This window comes from Tubulanus polymorphus, chromosome 5 (genome assembly GCF_964204645.1).
Source record: "Tubulanus polymorphus chromosome 5, tnTubPoly1.2, whole genome shotgun sequence".
NCBI lineage: Eukaryota > Metazoa > Nemertea > Palaeonemertea > Tubulaniformes > Tubulanidae > Tubulanus > Tubulanus polymorphus.
In genome coordinates this window covers 14,171,742-14,198,832 of record NC_134029.1, presented here as the reverse complement: position 1 = coordinate 14,198,832, position 27,091 = coordinate 14,171,742, and the positions used below count along the sequence as shown (strand labels likewise).

At 36.9% G+C, this 27,091-nt stretch overlaps 1 protein-coding gene across 6 annotated transcripts in view; it reads right to left on the bottom strand.

The window, feature by feature from the left end:
• The window catches only part of LOC141905831 (uncharacterized), a 270,857-nt gene that overhangs the window by 110,590 nt on the left and 133,176 nt on the right, over positions 1–27,091 (bottom strand). For 4 of the 6 annotated variants that reach the window (XM_074794884.1, XM_074794887.1, XM_074794889.1 and 1 more), the window contains 5 exons: positions 25,105–25,488; positions 12,356–12,529; positions 7,829–8,020; positions 3,939–4,094; positions 3,623–3,853 (listed from right to left, as the gene is read on the bottom strand). The exons of 1 other annotated variant lie outside the window; for it this stretch is intronic. In XM_074794884.1, coding sequence (XP_074650985.1) covers positions 3,623–3,853; positions 3,939–4,094; positions 7,829–8,020; positions 12,356–12,529; positions 25,105–25,488 — 1,137 coding nt within the window. The remainder of the gene's footprint in view (positions 1–3,622; positions 3,854–3,938; positions 4,095–7,828; positions 8,021–12,355; positions 12,530–25,104; positions 25,489–27,091) is intronic. One more of the 6 variants, XM_074794885.1, reaches the window with a different exon arrangement.

Sequence of the window (27,091 nt, the reverse complement as noted above, 5' to 3'; positions counted from 1 at the left end):
TAAAATCAGCAGCATTTCTTCTAAGAGTGATACAATCTGTTGAATACCAGTGCAGAGGGTATTTGGCAGAAAATATGCACATTCATGCATGTTCAGCACCCATTTGACTGATGGTAATCTGTTTTAGTAGTTTAAGACATTGAACTAACTGGTTTTGTGCGATGAATTCGCCATCCATTCCAGTTTTAGGGCTGACGGATGTGTCTAGGGCAGATACATGTATAAATCAAATATCAAGACATTACATTGAAGCATCTTCAAAATTCCCAAAATAACTGGATTCCGTCTACGGATCAGCCAAACAGACGAATGGACGGATGAACAGACAAACAGATGAATGGATGGATGACAAACAAAAAGTGAACACAATAGCCCGCTGGGATTCAGGAGTCGCAAAAGGGCTTAAATGTCCATGTAGGCCTCAAAGATCAGCCCAGTGATTATTCATCCTTTGAAAGCCCTGTGATTATTCATCCTTTAAAAAGCTGGTAATCAAAATAGCTAAAACAAAATAAAACTAGAATGAGGCAAAGAATTGAATGCCCCCAGCCTGAAATTCACCGCCACATGTGAAGTTACAGGATTTGTGGTAAATGCCTTAGAAATATTGAGGCCACAATTATTTCTATTAGAATGATATTAGCTGTTTTCCTCTGGTGGCCATAATTTGAATCGCATCACCTTAACAAGAGCCCCAAGGGGCACAATGGCCAGCCTGTCAGATTTGCTTTTTATAAATGATGTAATCTGTGGGTTATATTTATCAATATACACTCCCTGCTCAATATCATTTACATAGTAAAATAGTGTGTTAACACAGACAGCAGGAACGAATGTAATATAGAAATACTAAGTTATTGTATTGTGCAACGCCCCCTGGTGGCCATAAAAAAAACCAATGAGCTTGAAACTCACCTCGATCATAGAACATGTCATGAGCTACAACTTTCCAATTGATTATAGTAGCAAAATATGCTTAAGTATCAATTATGATGTGGAAAAACTTTTTTTCCACCTACGAATGAGTACTGATGACCCCAAGATGATTGCCATAATTGCCTGGTCAAAAATACCCTCTCGGATATAAAAGATCCCTTTCCAAAGAATACCCATTACAAATTGCAATGAAACATGGCGCACCATTAGAAAGCTACAGTACTCAGAATTCAGGCCAAAATTGACATTTTTGGGAACAAAAAAGGTCACAGTACGGCCATCTTGAGTCCGATCAACTCAATTTTTCACATGCCGATGGGCCCTCGGGGGATACAAATATATACGAATGATCAAGGTTATTGATAAAAGTGTCTTCAAAATTTCCCTCGAAAACTTCAAAAATGTGTAAAAAGTGCTGATTTTGGCGAACAACAATGGCTGCCAGTCGGCCATCTTGAATCTGACAGGGCCAGTTTTTGGCCTGAAGATGTGTCTAGGGTAGATACACGTATAAAACAAATATCAAGACATTACCTTGAAGCATCTTCAAAACTTTGGAACTCTCACGAACTATCTAGATGGTTATCTCTCGACCTCAATAGCTTCAAGACCCATCTCAAAACAACTTTGTTCCATGCAGCATACCATTAACTCTCGGAAAGCGAATTGTATTTAACATTTTTTGGCAGAATAAAATTTGATTGAATTTGCAATTCGGGCACATGGCTAATTAGCATATCAAGGTCATACACCCGATTTGGTAAAACCTTTTTTTCGCGAACCTTGCGCAATTGTCAAGGATGAATTTTCTGTAGAGCAAATAAAAATTCCTCCCAAACACCAAATCAACTAAAGATTTCATAGAAATCGATCTTGAATTACAATTTTAAACCTTAAAATAAAACCCGGAAGTAAAACAGTAGACGATACCGCGGATTCACGTGAACACCTGATTTCTGTAAACGAAATGTTGGTTGGACAAAATTGTTCAGACGGTTTTAGGTGGTAATAAGTACGGAAACGTAACGACCATGGTCGACTTATTCGATGAAATCAGGCCTATGTGATATCCAAATTTTGACTTTTTTATTCTCCAGACCTCCCTGATATAGAAATAAAAAATTTTGGTGGTACGAAAGTGCAATCACAGCGCCGACGGGGACAGAGCCGTGTCAGAGATCGGCGGAGAGAAAATTGAGGTGGACGAACTCGAAGAAGTAGGCTATTGCGCTACTTGAATCACGAAAACTCCTGGCGCGGCCCCGACGCTTTTCGTTGATTAAGTAATACAAATATCATGCAATGGGTTTTCACAATCTACCGCTGGTATTTACCGGATTTCAATATCACTCCAAAATTCAAAGAAACCTCGAAATATCGAACCGGAACACATCCGGTACTGTAGATATCCGCGGCTGCCCAACCGGGAAACTTATTTGTTTCAATAGATATTGATAGGATCCATCATCTTCACCCGTCAAGGGATTCGAACCCACTAAGCTAAAGCCATGCCAGAATCGGGTTGGGCCAATCACAGCGCTTGTAACAAACCACATTAGGCTTCTGTGGAATTTCCCAGTAAATGGGCCAATCAGCGAACACGTAGCGAACGCGGAAGTATTGTCGCGTGTTGATACATGACGTCATGCGCAAAAGCGCCAGTAATGAAATCGCGATAATTCACGTGAACAGCTGCTGATATTTTCAGATAAACCAATCACAGGGAAGACACAACTTCCTGATTGGCTGATAAAAATTGAAATTTTCCCGATTTAACTTTCGTGAAAAATGCAGAAAACATTTTTATGAGACCCTATTCCAAAATTCTGCTCGCTACGATTCCGAGAATGGATTACGCTTAAATACGTGATTTGTTCGAATATGCCCTCACTTGGCAAGCAAAAGACTTTTGTGTGGAAACCATGTCATTTAAATTCGCTCCATTTGTATAGTAATAGGCTCAGCCTACGGCTGGCCTAATAATTAATGGGGTTCTGCCCTAAGTGAAGCTTTACTCGTGTATGAAGTTTAAAGAAAATTGGTCGACAATTGCTGCCTCTAGACTGTTATCATTGTTTATCACGCCGGCTCCCAGGTGGCCATAATGTGATCTGCATCAACCAAATTTTTCATAAGTTTCTGTCCAAAGTGATACCCTAGTCATGTACCAAGTTTGAAAGAAAATTGGTTGCCATGGTAGCCTCTAGGACATTAATGTTGTTTTTCATGCTGCCCCCCTGGTGGCCATAATTTGAGTTAAATCAATACGATTTTGAATACGGTCCCATGTGATACCCTAGTTGTGTACTAAGTTTGAAAATTGGTCAACAGTTGTAGCTGTATAGAACTATAACCACACTCAAACGTGGTGAATGGATAATAAGATAATAACCCACTATCTACAGATTAAAAGAATTTTAAAACCAAGAATTTATTTATTTGAACAATCTAAAACATATAAAATACAATGTTTCGTCACACCTGACAATGATCTCTAGAGTGAGATCGAAATTTCGTGTATTTTATATAATTTAGATTGTTCGAATGAATAGATTCTTGGTTTTAAAATTCTTTAAATCTGTAGATAGTCGGTTTTTATCTTAGTTGCAGCCTGTAGGCGGTTTTCCCCCGATGGCACAACTTAAATTAAGAGTAAGCCTGACAGTGAATGCATAAAGTAACTTACCATACTTTGTTCTAGGTCTAACTGCTTTTGAATAGCGTTATCATGAATAGTAAGTTTTCGTACATCTTCATTTATACTTATCACTTGCTGTCGTAAATGGTCACGTTCCGTTTCAAGAAAACACATGGATTTTTTCAAATGTTTATGTTCTGTTTCCATAACCACCAATTGGTTATCTTTCTGGTGGCATTCCTTCTCAACGTTTCGAATTTGGTTTTCGATATGATCCACCTAGTGTAGGGCATTAGAATAACAACATCACATGTTTTCAGTTTGTTGCATCGTAATCACAATTTTTGCTTAACTCAGAACTCACCTTTTTATGTAATTCTGATATCTCATTAGTCTTGATGGCTAATATCTCTTTTTCTTTATCAAGATCTTTCTGTAGTTGGTACTTTTCCATCTGTAGTTGAGATTTATCAGCCAAAAGACTTCGGTTTGTTTCAAATGACGAGGATTGCTCATTTATCTAAATAAATTACACTATAAATTTACCTACATTACTAATTCACATTATCTATGCAAAAATGCTACAGTTCTGGTATCCCATGAAAATAAACTTAATTTTGCTAGAAAAAATTAATCTGTCAGTTTGCCAAATTATTTTAAGTCCACGTGTTGGATGTCGTTGTAATACAAATCCGGACAGTAATAGGCTCAGCCTAATAAATTGCCCATGGGCAAAGTGTGGTTTACCTTGAAAACTGGAGCCTGTTTGGCAAGGGCATTGCTTATGAAAAATCTTTTTAATTCGTGAATTCAAAGTTCATCTCATTTTCTTTTTATGAAATCATTAATTTGTAATCAAATCAAGGCCAAAAATACATTTGTTTACGGTCCGCGTCCAAAATTTCATAGAGTACAGGTAGACAGGAAAACTAATTTACATTTGGAAAAAAATATTTTTCAAAAAATGAAAAATATTTGAATAAAATTCATATGATATCACAAATCAGAGTGTGGCTAAATAGTCTTGACAATCTTTTCCAATGTATGGCCGCGGAAGCTACGAAACATACCGGTACCGTAATTAAAAATCAGCGTATGTCAGGACATTGTTTTATTACCACTAAAATATTCAGACCTTGACCTATACCTATAGTTTGCTGCTAAGTATTTTCAGTTCACAAGAAATTACAATTTATTACAAATTCTATCAAACAGAAAACACAGCGCTTATCATCTGCTATAATAGTTTAAATAAAAGCTTATTTTCAAGTCAAATGTGCACACGCCAGCAAGCAGCGTTATTACAGTATCATGTAGTACATGTAGTAGTGTATACTGTAGGAGTACGAGCGGGTGTGTACAACAGCATAATGATTAGCACTCAGCGCGCACGTGGAGGCCGTGTGAATGTTCGCTTAAACTTCAGTGTCGATGAAAACAATCACCGGGTATCAAAATGAAACAATACCTATAGATATGTGGCAGATATGTGAAATAATTATATTCACACCAGCAATGAGCATTTGGAATTCACGAGCGTAGGGCCTAGTCCAATGAAACGTTCGCCATTCTATGGCTTTCCCATAATCATTTTAGCAGCCCCAGAATTCCCCGTATATCCCAAAAAGAGCCTATCACATTCGCTCGTAGAGACAACGCCCCCCAATCGAGGTCATTGCAATTTTATACGCAAGAGCTAAGAATTTTCCCCGCCAAAAACAGTTTTTCGTAGAATTTTAACAAAGTTGACGGTGTCATCCACGAAGGTTCCCTATGTCTTTGATCGCATCGATTATACGTCATTTAAGCCGAGAACCAATGAAACAAATGCTCACATTAAAAAAAGTACCGCGATTTTACATAATTGGCACAACTTCAATATCGCTAACAAAGGTAAACCAAAAAGCAAAATTTCACACGCTGCATTAGTAAGATTAAAGCATTTATTCGTTTGACAAATCTTCATCTGAACTCCCACCAACAAGTTATTGTCTGTCACCCTGATATAAGTCACAGATTCTATAAGCATATATATCTATCGAACGGTTCATAATATTTCATATCTCTTACTAAATGAAATGCTTGATAATAATAATAATAAAAATAAAAATAATAATAATAATAGTAATAATATTGATAATGTAATATAACTTATGAATATAGAATCAATATGTGCTTTAAAGTCGTAATCAACATGTGACATTACTCAACATGTTTTCATAGTAATTAGCTCTACTCAGTGCTCATCAATAATTAATTAATGTCTCTCAAACATGCCACCTAGGTGTTAGTTTATGAGTCCTGATGTCTACAACTTGTCAAACACCTAGTTCTCACATCATACTTGTTGAAGATTATATCTGCTTTTTTGTTCAAAGATCATGTATTATTATATCTTTCTCAATACTTCTCATTCTGTACTGTCATTTCAGTTCCTAGCTATTATTGTAGGTATTTAGTTACAGTCTTTGCTCCAGATATTTGATATCTGTCCTTGTGCGCTCATGTTTTTCACGCTCATGATTTGAAGTTTACATGGTTTAAAATTTTGTAGCATTATTTGTTCGCTCTTATTTCTAGTTTCTTACTTCCTACTTCCTCTATTTATATGTTTGTATCATTATTTTCTTATTTTGTAGTTAACGGACGTAAAGTTAATAAAAAGTAGGTCCAGTTAAAGCCTGTGTTACCTTAGAGTAATTTTTCGGAGGAATGTCGTCTCTGTTTACGACAATACTCATGATTCTGTATATAAACACTATGTTAAGTTATGAGAATCATTCTCATTCCGGGATGCAATAAAGATTGTACATGTGAGGTTTAATTGCCTTGTTGTTCCTGATGGATGGAATCCTGTACCACTGGTGTTAATGCTAGTTCCCCAGCCAGCCTGCCGATACAACAACCAGCCGGTCACACATGAAAGTGACGTCATTGACTCACTACCATCTTATAACCTTTATGACTACGTCATGAAGGTAAAACCACAGACCAAGTTTGAAGAAAATTGTTCAGAAACTGTAGATGTAGAGCAGGAACAAGCTCCAAAGTTGCTATTTCACACACCAAAATGACTGTGGCAGCCATCTTGGGTGACCTTTATATGTCAAAAACAATAGGGCTCATCCTACTTCTATCATGAAACCACAGATTAAGTAAATTGGTCTAAAACTGTATACTGTAGAGTGGACACAAGCAAAAAAAATGGTTAATTTACACATCGAAATGACTGTGGCGGCCATCTTGGATGACCTATATAAGTCAAAAACAATAGGGCTCCTCACACCTAAAACAAACATACCAAGTTACAAGAAAATCAACCAAAAACTTAAGCCTGTAGAGCGGGAACAACATCTGTCTATCTGCCCACCCGCCCAGACGGACACAGGCAACAACAACACCCCTCGCATCCTACAGCCACGGGGTAAAAACAAGAGATATTAATTTGTGGTTTCTGTCATTGAAAAGAGCAAGTTAAGCTTACTCAGAATCATAAAAGTTATTTTTTAAATATGTAGGACATATAGCGTAATGTCAAATTCGGGAGGATGCTTTACGTAATGACCTTGATAATATGGCAAAGCTGGAAAATTGACAAATACAATATAGTGCTGCCATCTGGTGTTCCTATTTGATGATTTGGCCTTACAAAGAGGTTTTGATGATAGACTATGATAATTTAATAAAGAGACAAAACGATTGATTTTTGATGGGAGTTAGAAAAATTCTTTTCATTCTATTTTTTTATTTCATGAATAGCTCATTTATTGAAATTTTCCTATAACCATTCTACAGAAATAAATAAACCATTTTAATTCAATACAGACTTGAGGCTATTCAGGTGCTTACTTATTAACAGTACCAATTAAGTTCATCATGGTGTGATGACTATTTGCATAAAATTAGAGAAGTGACGGTGAAATTACACGAACTTATCGGTGATCATTTGTGGGTCTCATGTGTAGAAAGTAAGCCTGCTACCCAGTAGACCATTAGAACTAATCCACCTTGGTTATACAGTCCTAAACATGTAACACTTCCCTAACCTCTAATCTCAGCTGTCCTCAGCTTATTACTTCAATACTATTACCATTTTATCGTGTTGCCCAGGATGAGATATTACTGAGACCAATATGGGTTCTCAACCAAGAAATGATTAGGATAAGTGACAATGAAATTGTGCTGTATAACCATTAGGTGGTTATACAGCTTGTCCTGTATGTGTAATATATAGTTCATGCTTTTAGAACTTACTTTGATTGCAATTTCTTTATTCATTTTTTCCATATCTTCTCGGCATTTAACATTATCTTCCCTGAGCAAATCACTTCTTTTCAAAGCAGATTCCAACTCCACTTTTTGCCTACTAATGGACTCTTGTCTAGCTAACAATTCTTGATCCTTAGCGTCACAAAGTTTTTTGGTAGCTTCTAATTCAACTGCAACCTTCAAGTACATAAAATCTTCATTCAATCTACATATCAGTATAATATGTTTATGTTTAACCCTTTAACCGGCAAATATTTTTCGGCCTGTGAGTGATTTTGGACCTTACAAGGGGAAAACTGAATAACTCAGTAGAAATGAGGGATAACCCCATATTATGAAAGCCCTGAGACGACATCTTGGGTTCATGAGTTCCCCAGTTCATAACTTCCTGAGTTTATGAGATTTCGAGTTTATTTGGGCATGCACAACACTATGAAATTACGCGACTTAAAAAATCATATTTTAAGGATGTCAAATCCTTTTTCGCCATGAATTAACTACAAAAATTATGTCCCACAAAAATTATGTCCCACATCAACCTAGACTGGTTGACTGTGTCCAATTCTGCACTGGCAGTCAACTGATGGTAGACTGGCAACCAGTCTATCGTCAGCCATCTGCTTTCTTGATGGTTTATAGAAAATTAATAGATGTTAAAAATGTCTAATAATGAGCGTTTGTTATCTCTGTTATCATTAAAACCTGAACAGACACATCGAGAGTCGGCGGTGAATCGGAGTCACCCCCTCACTACCGCGCACAGAAAATCGGAGCCACTCGAGCTACCTGCCAGAGGCTGAACGGAGGTGCCCTTCTCCCTTCAACATGCCATTAATTGCTGGTTATTCAGTGTCGTCTTAGCCCGAGACGCGGGTCCATCATAGAACATTGCGTTTACGTTCGATGTTTAAGTATAGCAGGCTTTTTGTCATTAAACGAACCCAGGAATTCATGAAATTGAGAACTCAGGAAGTTATGACTCAGAACTCATAAACTCAAGATGTCATCTCAGGGCTTCCATAAATTGCATGTATTTTATAAAAGCTCTTTTCATAAGCTTTCGAATGGTACCAATTTTGCGAACTTTGGTGGTCACTTTCAGGGTCTGACCCCAAGCTCACAGATCCCAAGGTCATCCAGATTTTAGGGCCATCCATAATCAAGCACTGTCATCAGATTCATCCCAATGCGAATTTATCATCAGAATCTTTCATTTCTATGTCCAAAATATCAGCCAAACTCACTAGAGAACGTATTTAGTGCATTGGCCATTACTATGAGCGGCCATTCCCGCCAAAAATCAGCTTTCGTCTATTTGTCTGTACTTTGACAAAATGTCATAGTACACTGCCAAAATGTGTAAGCGTAACGTCAAATTGTGTAATGAGGCTAAATAACACAGGGGGCGACACTGTACGGAAAGTATTTTGCGGTATTTTTCTCGCTTTGCGATCATCTCAAGGTCGTTTCATTGAAAAAATTTTGCGCGTATCAAACCGTAATGTTCCCAATGTCTCCGTTTTTAACGCATGCGCATTATATTGAGTGTTGGGGAAATTCTGAGTCCAGAAATCGGTTCGCAGGCGTCACTACATGTCAGAACTTTCAAAACTGGGTCATGTCAGTACGCATAATGAATGTGTGTTTTGATGACTCCAATGTTTCCGTTTCTATTAGATTCGAATCCCACAATAAATAATTATCTTATTTCAATTCGATTTGAACATTGATGACCCCAATGTGACTCGTTTATTTTTGCGGCGCTACCAGATTCGAGCCCCGAAAAATACTGAACTTATTTCAATTCAATTTGAACTTTGATGACTCCAGGTCGCTGATTAGACTGGTCGCCTGTCAAATTCTGCGCCACCTGCATTCACAGTCAGAATAGAGACCGGCAACCAGTCTAGTCGCTGATGTATTTTATACGGTGCTATCATGTTAGAATCCCGAAAATGCTGATCACGAAATGCTAACCATTATGAACTTTGTTGCAATCACTGTATATTTATTTGGACAAGTCATTTAATTGTGTTAACATATGATACGCAAGCATATGATACACGAGATTATTTAGACATCGTGATCCCACTGCTAAACTTCACGCTGGTTCATTTCAAGCGAATACCGTACTGACATGACCCAGTTTTGAAATATGAAAACACTGTCATGATGCCTGTGCACTGTACTGATTTCTCGACTTAGACTTTTTCAACACTTATTCAGCCTAATGCGCATACGTTAAAACGGAGACATTGGAAACATAACGGATTTTTGCGACAGCGCCACGCGCTGGAGCATATTAAGTTGATCGAACCACCTGGTGTCTTCCAATACCACCACCACCTAGTGGGCTCAAATTCAAGATCAAATATACTTTATTGATACTCATCAAATATATTTAATTATTACTTTATTCAATACTTTATTGTTCCCAGTACTGCAAATACATCGGATTTCCGCAATTAAGTAGACATAACGTAAATAATATTAAAAATCTTTTAGTATTCAGAAAACAACGTACATGTTATTTTTCAACTTTAATTAGCAATGAGATAATTTTTTTGCTACACTCACGGATGATGCGCATTCCCTTTCTGGAAGGCTGATCGGCTCTTCCCTGAAAAATTAATAGCTGAATCGACGTCCCACTAATGATGAATACTATTTTTAGATCCCCTGATTTCAAAATTCAAAAATATAGATTTATATAAACCTTAGGTCTACCCTTGTAATTAACAAATTATTCGAAAGCAAAGATCTTGCATTCGAGTTTATTCATTTTAAGGAGTTTCTTTATTTCAAGCCCCGGATTGATTGTCTAAATCTCTTTGCTCTTCTCGTGACTTGTATTCAATTAAATTTTCTATTCTCATTCTACAATTTGTACATGAATACTATCAACGGTAGCATTTGTTTCTTTTCATTTCGTTTTTCATAATGATTTTGTAATATTTAAATCTTCATTTTATCGCAACGGGTGCTTCCGCTTTTAAACTGTTCGTTTATTACTTCCAATTTTTAATCTTCATTAATTTATTCATTCTTTATGACTTCTCTCTCCAAAATTCTCTGATCTTGATTTTTAATGACTTTGCAAAACCACCTGTCGCAGTATATTTCCTTTTAGAAATATACCTTGTTGCTTTAATACGCGCGAATTACCAAATTATTTCAATGAAACGACCTTAAGATGATCGCAAAGCTAGAAAAACACTGCAAAATACTGTCCGTACAGTGTCGCCCCCTGTGTTTTTTAGCCGCATTACACAATTTGACGTTATGCTTACACATTTTGGCGGTTGTACTATGACATTTTGTCAAAGTACAGACAAATAGATGAAACGCTGATTTTTGGCGGGAATGGCCGCCCACACATTACTACTAACGATCTTTTCAACTTCAGAAATCTGACCCACGTGACATGTGGTTTCTATACCCCCTACTACATGCCAAATGTATGATATATCACTTTCCTGCTTTGTTAGACATTGTAAGCCATCTGGTGTCGCCAACTGCTCACAGGAAAATGAGTTAGATTGCTTCACTGAAATCAATACTTGACTATCCTATTCACTATAGCTGGTCTATTAAAATCGGTCGCTAGCGACCGATTGCCGGTTAAAGGGTTAAAGCAGTGCAGTTTGTGTTATGTTCCGAGATATCTTCAAATAACGATTGTCATTATAGGTTGAGAAGGCACTCAATATCCAAGTAATACATAAGAAATCTCACAATTATTCAGAGATGAGAAGGCCAACCTATAAAATCCGCAGTTTTCTGCTTGAGTTATACATGCGAATCAGCTGACGGCGTAGCCATCAGAACTCGCGAGTGCCGAAAGTGCAATATCATTTTTGGGAGTTTGGGGTCCTTCCCCTAGAAAATTTTAGAATTTTAAAAGCATTTTCCGAGCACTTCAATCCTGAACCCATGAATAACTATTATATTTTTTGGAAGTAAATGGCTATTATGGGTTATGGGCTTATTGGAGTTTGAAATGAGTAGGTAACTATTAGTATCCTAGGAACAAATCACCAATCAACAAAAAGCCGTCTAAAATGAAGCGTTTTTTACAAATCAATCAACAGTCGCCACCCAGTGGACAATAGTTGACCCGGGTGGTGTTGCCAAAAGTTTACAAAAGATCAAAGCTTCCTCATGATTCGAAGTATTTTGGTATAAGAAAAAACAATTCAGTGATTTCCTATTCTACTCGTTATACGCTTTAGTGCGTGATGGAATATTGCAATTTCATTATTACAAAACAAAATACAAAATCAACTGCTTCATTGTTTGTACATGCCAGTAAACAAATGAACGGAATGGTACACACTCTATATTAAATCTGTTACAAAATAGAGATATTTGAAAATGCACCAACAAAGTCAATGGCAATCAATCAACAAGTGTGACATTTTTGTCTTGAAAGCACCTGTGTTATCCATCAGTCATTCGTTTAGTTTGTTTATATCATCATTATTGCAATTGGTCAAGCATTACATTTTTTACCTTTTTACCAGCAGCTGAGAGATTTTTATACCATTCATCCTTATCTATATCAGCTCTGCATGCATCATTTTCATATTGTTTAATCAAATCATTCATATCTGTGTCTCGTCGCTGAAGATCTAATGAAAGTGACTCTTTCTGTTGTTTGAATGAAACACATTCCTGGGCTGTAATCTGAAAAAGAATACAACACTAAACAATTCATTTTTCTATTGAAAAAATTCATTCCCTAAAATGCCTAAAGAGGAACTGCCATCAAAATAGAATATTGTGAAAAAGTCATTTTGAAATGTGTTATATTCACAAATAACAAATATGCTACTAGTTTGGATTTTAGTTCAGCCATTACTGAGAAATAAGACTTTTAAATCGGCAGTTTCAGCACGTGCTGACTGTTATTGTTCATGTTAGCAGGTGCTTGTTTCTGACGTCATCTCTGACTAACGCTCGAGGCTTCCAGAGATTTCACCAGACATTTCATGCAATATTTTATCGTTTTGGGAGTGATTTGAATTAATTAGCTCTTACCATTGTATAGTTTGCTACCATTTATATGACATGATAATCGTATATAGTGAGTAGCGCCGTAGATCTGTGAAGATGGTGAACAAATGATGTTTATCTTAGAACGATGACCACACTCAAACGTGGTGAATGGATAATAAGATAAAATCCCACTATTTACAGATTAAAAGAATTAAAAAACCAGAATTTATTTATTAAATCTAAAATATATATAAAAGACACGACGTTTCGATCTCACCCTAGAGATCATCGTCAGGTGTGAAATAATAATTTAAATAGTGGGATTTTATCTTATTGATGTTTATCTTATCGATTACACATAGGCTACGCGTATGGGCGCGTATGCCTGCGCTGATTGTCATAGATAACATCATAAATAGCACCATTGCAGGTAGTATGTGAACTACACGCAAAAAGTGAAGGATAAATAAATGACTAATTTATGGCTAATTTGAGCTACTTTTTTCGATCAGTCCGATCTAAGGTCGTTATATATATTATACATCGTTATATAAACTTAAGTACCGGGGCATATCATACCCCGGTACTGAAGTTTCTTATGGCTAAGTTATCGCGGAAAGTACAATTTTGATGGCTTTTGCCATTTAATTGTACTGACATAATAGCCAAGTTGCTTTAGACGACTGGTGCAGGCCAAAAATGACTTTGAGAAGAGGCCATCAGCTGGTGCCAACTACCCTGATCATATTTGTTTTAAAATAGTTAGACTCAAGACCGGGAGGTAAGTATTTTTTGTGAAAAAATCATATTTTGACGCACTTCATAATTGTTGACCGTAGTGTCGTGCTGACGATCATTTTTAATGAAGGAAACATAATGAATACAGATGAATCGTACTTGTTGGCATGTTCATGGCTCATGCACGTCTCATGCCCTGTCGTCTGGAAATAGGGAGGTGAACACTGGGCTCCTAGTGTTGAAACTGGTGGCAAACAGGGGCAAACCAACCAGACTCAATCTGCTTCTGGCTGAGACAGGGTCCACTATGTGGAGATGGGTTTATCCCTCGTCGGCCACATTCAACTTTCCACCTATTGGATACTGACAGCGAGGTTGCCTGTGCCTAGACCAATAGAATGATCTCTGTCCATCAATAGGTGAATCCACGCCTTGAGTGGGGCTGGGGATGTGCCCCTCACAAGATTGACGTCCTAAGCTCGACCCCAAGGGATGTATTGTATACTTTATAATTTCTCTTACAACAAGAGCCCCAAGGGGCACTATGGCCAGCTTGTCAAATGATACATTCTGTGGGTTAAATTTGTCCCAGCTCGATAGACTAAAGTCAATCCAAGGCTAATAATTTACACAATTCAATCGTGCTTTCATAAGTAGCACAGACAGCGACTTGAGCTGGCAGGAACAAATACCTCAGATAAATCTTTTCCCTTATTGACCTTTATGAATTGAATGGGAATAGTATTGAATTTTTTGAAAATTGCTCAATAGAATAAAATTGAATTGGATTTGCTGTTTAACCTAGTTCAATAAAGTAAAATTGAATTGGATTTGATATTTTTTTGCGGATTAAAATTTGATTGAATTTGCAGTTTGAAAACTAATTAGCATTTCAAGGTCATCCATCCGATTTGAGAAAAAGCTATTTTTCCCGGACTTTGCACAATGATCAACGATTTTTTCTGTAATGAAAATAAAAATATTCCTCCCAAAAACCAAATCAACTAAAGATTTCACAGAAATTGATATTGAAATACAATTTCGATCTTAGAATAAAACCTGGAAGTAAAACGGTAGATGATACCACGGGTTCACGTGAACACCTGCTGATCTCTGCGGCTAAGCCAATCATAGGAGTCTTTGCTTTCTGATTGGCTTTTTGAAACAGATATTTTTGCGATCAGAATTTCGCGAAAAAGCTAATTTAAATTTGAACGAGGCCCTCTTTCAAAATTCAGCTTCATAGGGGTTGGCGAATGGATAATGCTCTAATGAATGATTTGTATGAGTTTATGCTAGTAGCACAGTCGAGCCTTTGCTCTGGAAACCATGTAATTTAAATTGGTCAACTGGGTCACCGCTGCTAACTGGGTCACCGCTGCAGCGAGTGTGTGATGGTAAAATATCCCATCACACAGGTCCGTTTCCTAGACGTTAGGCCTGTGCCGTCAAGTTTGCCAAACTAGCACATGCTGTACTGACAATAGCATCAGCCTTGCGCATGGGCAGTTGAATTCTTCTTGTACGGCGTGTCGCGGTCAACTTTCACGTTTTTCAGAGGAAAAAATCGGATGAAAACTGAATATTTTACGGCAAAATAACCTCAGTTGGTAAGCAAACTTTGACATTAAACATACTTTGAAGAGACAATCGGCCACATATTAATTTAACACCATAAAACACGTTGAAATGCATTGCATTCCTTTGCCTTCATCAATGTAGTGGCCGCTAACCGGAACACTTCTAAATTAACGATTGAAATATGAGAATTATTCATTGACCACTGCGCATATCCGGATATGTGTAGTCATGTTGCTATGATACATATATACAAATACGTGTCAATTGAAGCCTATCTAAGAAAAAAGTATACAATACCATCGTGATATCAAAAAAGGCCTACCCCCTTGGTGACTAAGTCAAGAATCAATGATTTAATGATAGATAATGTCATTGTTTTTAAATTTTTTCAGTAAGATGGCAGATGATGTTTGTCGCTTGTGTGGTTTATCTGCAGCCAATAATGACCGTAATCGATACGACAAAATGAAGTTCAGTTCACACGTTTCATTATTATTTGGCATTGATTTCACTACAGACACCGCCGGTATACACCCAGATTTTATTTGCAATCTTTGCCGGCAAAAATTGCAACGTTGGCGTAAGGCGAAAAATAAATCAAGAAATATTCCAGTCAATATCACTTTAAAAACATGGAACGTCGAAAACCCTCCGCCAGATAACTTTCAGGACATTGCGTCGAAAAATGGTTTTGTTAAAGTGAATGAAAAAACGTATGTTTTCTATTCTGATAACTGCATACGGATGGTAGAATGCAGTGCTGAACACCGATTCTTTATCGATCAACTAGAAGTGACTGATTCTTTGGCGATAAATTAGAAATCGAGGACAAATTGCTGGAACTTAAGAAACTTAAACTGTGCTGCGGTAACCCTGATTTTGTTGATGTCATCACTGGTCGAGGTCTGAATGAGTTCCGAAATCAGAAGGGTGATGTTATACCATAAAACACGTTGAAATGCATTGCATTCCTTTGCCTTCATCAATGTAGTGGCCGCTAACCGGAACACTTCTAAATTAACGATTGAAATATGAGAATTATTCATTGACCACTGCGCATATCCGGATATGTGTAGTCATGTTGCTATGATACATATATACAAATACGTGTCAATTGAAGCCTATCTAAGAAAAAAGTATACAATACCATCGTGATATCAAAAAAGGCCTACCCCCTTGGTGACTAAGTCAAGAATCAATGATTTAATGATAGATAATGTCATTGTTTTTAAATTTTTTCAGTAAGATGGCAGATGATGTTTGTCGCTTGTGTGGTTTATCTGCAGCCAATAATGACCGTAATCGATACGACAAAATGAAGTTCAGTTCACACGTTTCATTATTATTTGGCATTGATTTCACTACAGACACCGCCGGTATACACCCAGATTTTATTTGCAATCTTTGCCGGCAAAAATTGCAACGTTGGCGTAAGGCGAAAAATAAATCAAGAAATATTCCAGTCAATATCACTTTAAAAACATGGAACGTCGAAAACCCTCCGCCAGATAACTTTCAGGACATTGCGTCGAAAAATGGTTTTGTTAAAGTGAATGAAAAAACGTATGTTTTCTATTCTGATAACTGCATACGGATGGTAGAATGCAGTGCTGAACACCGATTCTTTATCGATCAACTAGAAGTGACTGATTCTTTGGCGATAAATTAGAAATCGAGGACAAATTGCTGGAACTTAAGAAACTTAAACTGTGCTGCGGTAACCCTGATTTTGTTGATGTCATCACTGGTCGAGGTCTGAATGAGTTCCGAAATCAGAAGGGTGATGTTATAGCTACCGTTCAGACAACAAATTCAAGTAAAATTATTCGCCATGTATCTTGTAAAATTGTAAATAATATATTTGTCGATCGCTGTGATGCGTGTAAAACATTTCGTGGATGCCTTTTCACAATGCGAAGCCGTTTGATATCCACAACTTCATCGCGAACCTGTGTAAATAGTAATGTACGATACGATTATTTGTCAAATGAACAGCTTAAGATCCGTCTCCGTGAAACACAAGGTCAACGTCAAAATTTGAAGAAAGTTGAAGAACGGCTAAAACAATATAATTTTGAAGCTGCAAATGTCGATGTTACCCCTGAACTATCAGTGTTGTTAACGAAATCGGTTGAGGAAAATATCGAACAATTCAATAATGACTTTCCGAGTGGATCTGTTCAAGAACTTCTTTGGCAACAACAGCGTCTTCAAAATTCGAAATTCGCCAAACAGATGCGATGGCATCCTTTGATAATCAAGTGGTGCATAGCTTTGCGACACAAATCGAAGTCGGTGTACAAGTTCATTCGAGACTCCGGATTTTTACAGCTACCCCACTCTAGTACTTTGGATGGTTATACACGCTTCACAGATCCATGTTCAGGATTCAATAGTGAATTCATTGAACATGCCTTAAATGACATGAATTTTGAAACATTGCCAGATTTTCAAAAAAATGTGTGTTTGCTATATGATGAAATGAAAATTAAATCGGAACTGATCTATTCCAAAAAAACTGGCCAGCTGATTGGATTTTGCGAAATGGGAGACATCAATAACGTAATTGAGAAATTTAAACGATCGTTGGATGACAATGAGAAAGATCTAGCGACTCATGTATGTGTTTTTATAGCTCGTGGATTGTTTTCGAACATGAAAATTTTGCTTGGATACTTTCCGTGCCAAGGATTCAGCAGCCATAATTTGTATCCGTGTGTTTGGGAAGCTGTCCAGATCCTTGAGGGAATCGGCTTTTTTGTTAGAGCATTCGTAAGTGATGGAGCCACTCCTAACCCGAAGTTTTATCGTATGCACAGATGAGATGAAAAAATTACATACTGGACGATCAACAGATATGACAAGTCTCGGAGAATTTATTTTATATGTGATGTGCCGCACTTGATCAAAACTAGCCGCAACAACCTCGAAAATTCTGGATTCAACAGAAAATCACGTGATTTAATGGTAGGTCTAAATAGACCCAGGGAGGTCCCACCTTCCTGATAGACTTGTGTCTAGTCGATTTATTTAATGTACCTAATGATAAATTTTTGTATATTACAGTTCCGCGGAAAGCCTATTAAATGGACGCAATTGCTTCGACTAGTTGAAGGAGAAGTTGGAATTAATAGGCAGGCTCCTGGACTGAATCGTCTAAGAAAATTACGACATGAACATTTGCATTTGACACCAGCGACACGTATGCATGTGAATTTAGCTGCCCAAGTATGTTGAGTTCTTGGCTAATGTTTTTTTTTTACTGTTCCTCCCACCTCCCTCATCTTATGAATCACAAATTAATATTCTTTCTGTTTCAGGTTCTGAGTAATTCTGTGGCAGTGGCGCTTGAACTTTATAATGAACCAGAGCTCAGTTCATTGATTCTTTACATACGGATGATAAACAAAATTTTTCGATTGCCTGAATGTTTCGACAGCTTATGAGAGCATAAGAAAGAGGAATCCAGATTTAAAGGAGTATCGTAGTGAATCGGACGAACGATTAAAGGTAGATTTATAGTTATTTCATTTGGAATGTATTGTTTCACATATAATTAAATTATAACTGAATATTCTTGTGATTCTAGTGGCTTCTCAAAGAATTCATACCATTCCTGGACGAATGGGAAGGAGAAAAAGACATGTATGAAGGTTTGACAAAGGCACAAAAAGCAAGAAAATGTTTGAGTTGGGAAACAATTGAAGGCTTCCGGATAACTGGTGTGTTTCTTCTCCTTATATCGATAGAAAACCTTATGTGATCAGCATTATTGAACAAAATTTGATTTTATATATTTTCAGTGTTCTCTTTTACTGAGTTGACAGTCGAGTAATTAAATATCAATGGAGTGGAATATTTCCTCAGCGAGAAGCTCAGCCAAGATCCGTTAGAGGAGCACTTCTCGAAACAAAGAAGTTGTGGAGGAAACAGTGACAACCCCACTGCCGCCGCTTTTGGCCACAATGAACTCAACCTTATGATAGCAGGAAATTGTGCGAAGGCATCATCAAAAGGCAATTTCCGTGGTAAATTCAGAAGAGATGACGACATAGACATTGAATTGGTTGTGCCTCTTAAAAGAAAAAAACGTACTTAAAAGTCGAAAAGTGTATTTATTTGTATGTCAGTAGTATTACAAATGAAAAAGTGAATACATGTAGACAGGTACAAAATAGATCAGTTCTTGTTAGCCAATACTTTTCTTAATGATTTTTCACCTTTTTTGGATACATTTTTGATATTATTTTGTTTTCTAATGTACATGAAAGCATCCTTGAATGCAGTGACACGAATGTCGATCCAGTATGTAATTACTCGTCTAAGCAAATTGCGACTCAGATTTTCGTCACTGACAAAACGTGTCAATGTCTTCCAAGAATTTTTAACGGTTACACTCCGTTCGATTTGTTGAAGCAGCTTTTCTTTGATATTTAATCCGTTCAATGTGTGTACATCATTTATTTGGAGATGAGGGCGAACAATATTCTCTAATAGTTTAAATAAGTTGTATACACTGTCTTTTACTTGGAAAAGACCGCCACGATCAACAGCCTTGATCCAGAAAGTTGTATAATCGAGGTAACTGTTCTGTTCCAAGTTTTCCTTTGTGTCGCATTCGGCTCTCCAATGTTCTAAGATATTTAGAATTGCTGCAGCAGCAGTGTTGTTTTTTAAGCGCGAATAGTACTTAATCAGTGCATGAGGAATATATCCTGCTGCATACCTCAATGCTTGTTCCTCTTCGTTGGTGAGTGGAGCTAGTTGACTAGAATTTTTAGAGGTCGATTCATATCTTTTGTCAATTTAAACCTTTGAATATCTCCTTGAGCAATGACTGAATGAAAAGACTGCCTGCCCGATTGTCGAAATCCGTGCTCTGCGCACATTTAAAAACCAAAGTTTTTACATCATCATCTGCTTCTTTACCACTAGAATACGTATGAAAGTTTGCCCACATCTTATCAAAATCGTTGTTTTTCGGAAAAGCTTGGTCTAGCGATGATAGGATATGAGAATACCATGTCTGAACGAATACAGAATCAATCTCATTTAAAACTAACTTTGCGTAAATTTTCGCCAATTTTCCGTGAGTGCTATACGCAAATAGTCGGTTTTCCTCAATGATTTTGAGTGATTTGTGTAATAATGTGCTGAAATTGAAGAAAAACACAGTTTTATTGTTAAATCCTATCATGTACATTACATTTCATTAACTATCGTTTTTGTATTTTGTAAGTAATGTTTGTAAGTAATATTGTACATAATATAAAATGTTACGAACAGCCTGTCAGCTTTATTTCAATACACGGATAATTATCATTTGAACTTACTCATAGTATTTCTTTTCCTTCTGGAAACTTTCATCGTTGATTTGTGGCGATTCCAACTCTACATAAATAAAAAATATTTGTTTAAAATAGTGACTTTTATGTTGTTTTTCTGAAAGGATTAAATCAGACTACTTTCATTCAGCCCTCTTTAATAATAGGCTTTTTATGCTCAGTTAGGAAGCATCATAACCTACCTTTATCGTCATTGGCAGAAAATAGGTTGAATTGTTCTTTATAATAATTTTTTTCTATCATTTGAAGCTCTATGAGGTCTTCCTCATCGAATTCTGTGTCAGAAATTTCTGCATCGCTACAATAGCCTGCCGCCATTTTCTATTATAACCGGTAACTATCAACATACGGAAATTACCGAGTGTTGACGGAGATTACCGAGTGAACATAAACTCGCGCATATCGTATTACGTAATTAGCTCTTCCAAGTACGGCGGCATCGCTGATACGATCAAAGACAGCTGACTCGTTCATACTCCATTCACTCCCACCTCCCTGATCCCACTCAAGACCAGCACTGCACTGACTGGGGAATCCCCTCAGTCAGGCTTCTAAGTTAGAGTACTCTTGGTTTGGCTGGACAGACTAGACTGGCTACCAGGTAAAAGTTCATCCCCAGATATGCAAATTGCTGAAAGGGGACAAGGTATGACTTCACTAGGTTCATATTGAAATTCAATTGACATCAAGCCTACTTACCCAATATTTAGGCCAGGCTTTTTTCATTTTGTTGGTTTACAGATTTTTTAAAGGTAGGTATAATGTCGGAGAGCTAAATGAAAATAAAGCCTAAGTTGATTTTCTAAATTTCTATTCTACCAATGTTTAATTGAATTACCTTAAATTAAGTCTACCTTATATGGGAGGTGAAGTACATGCGTTTTATATATAGGCTATGAATGTCTGATTTTTCTGTTAAATCAATGTAAAAACCGAGGAAGCTTCAGATTAAACGCTCATGACATCTTTCTATTACAGACACTCAGAGTAAGGTTTCTGACAAAAATACAAAAAACCGTACTTTTATTAGAAAAATAACATAAACACCTTGAAATTTGACATGAGTAGAATACCAAACAATTTGCAGACTATACATTAACGATTCTTTTTTTCTGACTATATTAATAGATTTTTCTACCTATGGGAAAACCTCTACTTAACCCTTCATCACCTGACAGTGGCAGCACCTGCCTGCCTGCATTTTTAAAGTACTTAAGTAGATTCACTCCTGGGCAAAGATCAATGTTGCTTAATTTAATGCCACATGTTGAACACAGCTTAAGGTAACGATTGCAAAATAAAACCAGAGAGAAACTTTCCATGATGGGTTTCAGCATAATTGATTCCTAACTTGCAAAGTGAATGGAAATATTGATTCGATGCATGTTTAATTAATCCATACTATCAAGGTCAAACGTCAGTATGTATATTTACCATGGGCACTGTCTGCTCTCGGCACCCACGACATAGGCCAAATAAATTGGCCATGCATACAAGCTTCACATCTATGATATAAGACAGGTGTTTTGAAGCCGTTCACAGACTGAACCTAAAGGACAACTGCTAGCTATACCCTGAGAGCCTATAGCTAGTCTAACGATTGACCACGTGGAACAGAAAAACAATACTCACCAGCGGAAGACCAATAATTCTTGAGTGGTATCTTCTAACTAAAACTTTAGCAGAAACAGCTTATGATTCTGGAGGGTAACAAATCAGAAGCTGCTACAAAAGTTCTTCAAATTTCAAGGCAGTGCATATTACCAGGCTGGCCGGTTACTGATGAAATCAGGTTTATCAACTGAATGTGACTTTCAATAGTTTCATATGAAAATATCTCTAAATAGCGAGCAATGAAGTATAGGAGAGTGAGAGCAATAGCTTAGGCTATCCGAAATTATTTGTCTGTTAGCTGTAGAAATTTAATTTTGCAAGATATTAGGGCAAAAAAACAATTTCATCACCTTTTTTATATTGAAAATCACAAATCGGCATTGCGCGAGGGAAATTTGTCAAATAGCCTAGTTTTCAAGAATAATTCTAATATTCTAACTTCGTCCGGAGTGCCATCTCGGTGTTAAAAATAAGACAATTTGCCACAGGCAAAGTGGTTTACCTTTCTACTATCTAGAAGAACGTACAATTATACATGTATTCATTTTGATTTCCACTTGCGTCGTGGCTGCTAGTTTTGGTTTAGATATGTCCATAAAACTATAAGGGCTCTGGGAAGCATGATACAAAATTTTATATTGGCTGTGTTTTAGCAATGCTTTGTATTTTTTCATAAAAATCCATGAAGCCAATTAAACAGTTCCAAAATTATCATTTTAGGCCTACCAGCTCATTTTCTTCCTGATGAATGTGGCAATATTTTCCTATAGGTTTAAATTTTGTCCAATGCTCTATCCAATCATTCCAGCCTTGAATGCAGAGAGGCCTAGATGAGACAGCACAAATACTCATCAGAAAGTGACAAATTGAGTTTCTGAAATTGCCATATTTTTAGAACAAATAAACGTTGAATGTTTTATCATACGGGAGTATCCTACAATTTTGAGGTCTCTGAAAAATTTCAAGCTCAAACATTCCGAACTGAATATTTTCTGAAAATAGATCAAAATCTAGTTTAAAAACAGAAAATATCAAAACTTTATTGGCAATTAACTGTTTTTAAAACGGTAAATTTCCCGTTCTAGAAGATCTAAAAACCTTTTGAGTATGTGGAATTAAGTGGACCCCTTCCAGTCCTTTGCTTAACCAGATACCGTAACGTATAGTACCTAAATATACATTATTGTTATCGTTTTACGTCAAGAAACAGCAAGTCTACCAGACCTTGACTAAGTTATATAATATTTTAAGGTTACCTTAAAATATTAATGTAAGTATCCATCGACGAAGTATCTAATGAAATTAAAAGAGGAGCACACTTATCTATAGTTGCCACAGAAACAGTTCAAATGATTATCCACGACAATAAAGCATTCCTAATGAAGCTTATTTCAATTAAAAACTTCTTAATTAGGAACTGACAGGGTATGACAGTATTTATAATATGCGCTAGGAGAGCGCAGTAGTGCAACGCGCGGTTATACGCAAAAACAGAGTATACATCCACTTTGCCATGCACTGCGGTGTGTATGTACGTACGTTAGATATATGGATTACATACCAGCTGATTTACATAGTCCGCAGATTTTAAAGTGTATGCGCTGTTACGCGAAGAATGCCAATATACAGCAAAAACATCGGCAAACACACTAATTAGCCTACGGCAATAGCAAATGAAAAAGCGTACACAACTGTGTGGAACCAATTAACTCTCATTCCAACAAAAACGATGCCAAACATTTGTCGACTGCCTCTCTCCAAAAACACTGGCTCTCGAACTGGCGCCATCGTCTATCACTCTTTCAAAGAAAGAATGTATTTTTTTGTATGAGTCGGTCAAAATAAGACTATGACAAGACAAAGCCAGGCTAGGACTATAGAAATTGCCACACTTACAAAGTTCGAGATACTAAATTAGATAGCCGACTCTATTATAATCCTCACAACCGAACAAACTAACAGCGAACTAAGCTCGGCACAAATATAAAATGAATTGCTTGCCATTTTGTGACTCCCAAAATTACGTCAGAGGTGCCGAAATTCCCGGAAATTCAGAGAATTTCCCGTTTTCACGTCGGAAACTCAAATATAGGTCAACACAAGTAACTTATAGAAAGGGAAGAATTTTCGATGGTTTTCGCGTTTTTCTCGAAAAGTATTGCATCATCCGTTCGAAGATTACCAGCCTAACCTCCGCGCATCAATTCTACTTGCTTCACGATAAAAGACAACTCCGTAAGTATTACCAATTTTGTGCCGCGATTTAACATACTCTTGGCGGACTGCCAACCAACAGCCATAACATAGGTAAACAAAAAATACATTGAAGATATGGACGCTTTAGGCCCAATAAACGCAGCTTATTGGACGACTACCAATTTCCTGGAAAACTCAAACTAGGCCACACATGGAGCACGTTTTTTTCATATAATGCACGCTTGACTAACATACGTAGCACATACATCAGCAGTGGGTCAGTCGGTCCTCCACTTTTTGTCAAAGATAAAATGAATTTAAATGAATCCCAGAAAAAAGTTTACACTCCGTACCTTTGACGTTGGGTCAGTGGGGTTTACAGCTAACAGACCAATATTTTGGTCTGTTACCAAATTACAACCCAATGGAATCCTCTCAACTGTAAATCATACAATTAAAATAAACCAGTCAATATGTCAAATGTCGACCATCTTCCTGCACAATAAAACAAAGATTATCAGGGTAGGTGGTGCCAACTGATGGCTGGTCTACTCTCAGTCATTTATTGCGGGTGGTAGTCGTCTAAAGCAACTTGGCAAATATGTCAGTACAGAGAATGGTTTTGCCAGGAATATTAGCTTTATTGCATAAATTATATAAACAAATCATAACTCATCAAGTCAAAAACTCAGATTGAAAACATATCTCGGAAAAGTGTTTGGTTTCCAAGGTTTGTGTTAAGCATAGGCCAAATACCAATTAGCAACAAATGTGTATAGCAACACTTACCTCTAATTTCTGACAGGCTTCAGATTTTTCCATTGTAAGTTTATTATTCACAGCATACTCTTTTGCTAAAACTTGTTTTGTCTCTTGCAATTCCTCCTTTAATTTCATCTTTTCTTGTTTGAAAGTTTCAAGGAGACCGTTTGATTTCTCCAGCTCATGAGTTATCCGCAGATTGTGAGCTTCCAAATCCATAACCTGTCTTTCAAGCTCATTCTGACGTATAACAGCGCTGCCATTTTCGTTCATGACTATATCAATTTTTTTCCTATCACATTCAAGTTCTTGTGTAAGCTGTTCAACAATGATATCATATTTATTCATAGTTTTTTCCAAATCTATGGATTTATCTTTTTCTCGGGATATGCTCATATTTAGATGTTTCACCTAGCGGAAAAAAAAAAACAAATTCAAATTAAATCAGATACAAACCCCATAACAGGGAGAAGAAATAAGGAAGCTGAAGATTGAGAAAGCTTCGCTGGGTTTGGTTCATGGCAGTCAAAGAAAATTGTAGGACTAGCAGTGATTGAAAAAATAAATGCCTTGTATAATTGGTATTCTAGTAGCTCAAGGGGTTTTGTATGCACATTTCAGTCCAGAGCTAAACTCTTCAGAAATCAACTAATTAGAGGTCTGGGAACAATTTTTGGTTGGTGTCATGTTTTTCACCAAACTGGTACATACCCTATATCGCTAGGCACTATGCACCCAATTGTATGTATTTCCATAACCGTTTGGGTATTACATACAGAGGGGAACGGGTAAATTGAGTAAATTATTGAGTAAGTAATCATTGGTTGGCAAGGCATTAAGTAATATACTTACACGAAATGCCACATAGTTGAGTCTGCCTTAATTACTCGTCACTCAGATATTAGCACCAATTTAGATAATTGCTTTTCTCCGCATAATTCAAGGCCGTAGGAACCGCTACGGTTTTGGCCTACCAATATTTTTTTCCCAGAATGACCTTTCACCTAGTATCTATGTTAGTGCCCGAAGATAGAGGCATTCTATGAACAGTCATATACAGCGGGGATTGCTACAGCCATTGAAAGAAACACATTGAAAGAAACATTTCCATTGCACGAGCAACACTCGGTAAAAAATCAATAATGTAGATACATATATCCACAGACACATGGTCGGGCAACAGACAGATAAAAATTTGTTAGTATAGACATGCCACTAACGCAAAAAATCCCATTTCAAAATAGATCATAAACAAGAGCCCCAAGGGGCACTATGGCCAGCCTGTCAGCTTTTCATGAAATGGCAAATAATGATGCATTCTGTGGGTTAAATTTGTCAAAATACACTCCCAGCTGAGAGTCATTACCTAATAATTTACACAATACAATCGTAGAATACAAAAGTAGTACAGACAGCGACTGGATCTGGCAGGAACAAATACCTCAGATAAATCTTTTCCCGTGGTCTAATTGATTTAAATGCGGAATAGAATTGAATTTTCTGAAATTTGCTCAATAAAACAAAATTGAATTGGATTCGATATTTTTTGCAGAATAAAATTTGATTGAATTTGTAGTATGAGCACATGGCAAATTAGCATATCAAGGTCATCTATCCGATTAAAGAAAAAGCTATTTATCCCGGACTTTGCACAATGGTCAATGATATTTTCTGTAGTGCTATAAAAATATTCCTCCTATAAACCAAATCAACTAAAGCTTTCACAGAAATCGATCTTGAAATACAATTTTAGATCTTAAAATAAAACCCGGAAGTAAAACGGTAGACGATACCGCGGGTTCACGTGAACACCTGCTGATTTCTGCGGCTAAGCCAATCATAGAGGAGTCTTTGCTTTCTAAATGGCTTTTCAAAACCAATATTTTTGTGATCAGATATTCGCAAAAAAGCTCATATAAATTTTAACGTTGCCCAGCTCGTATATGATGCTGACAGATATGATGCTGGTGACTTGGAATTTGGTAGTGAACAAATTGAGAGTGACAACGAATAT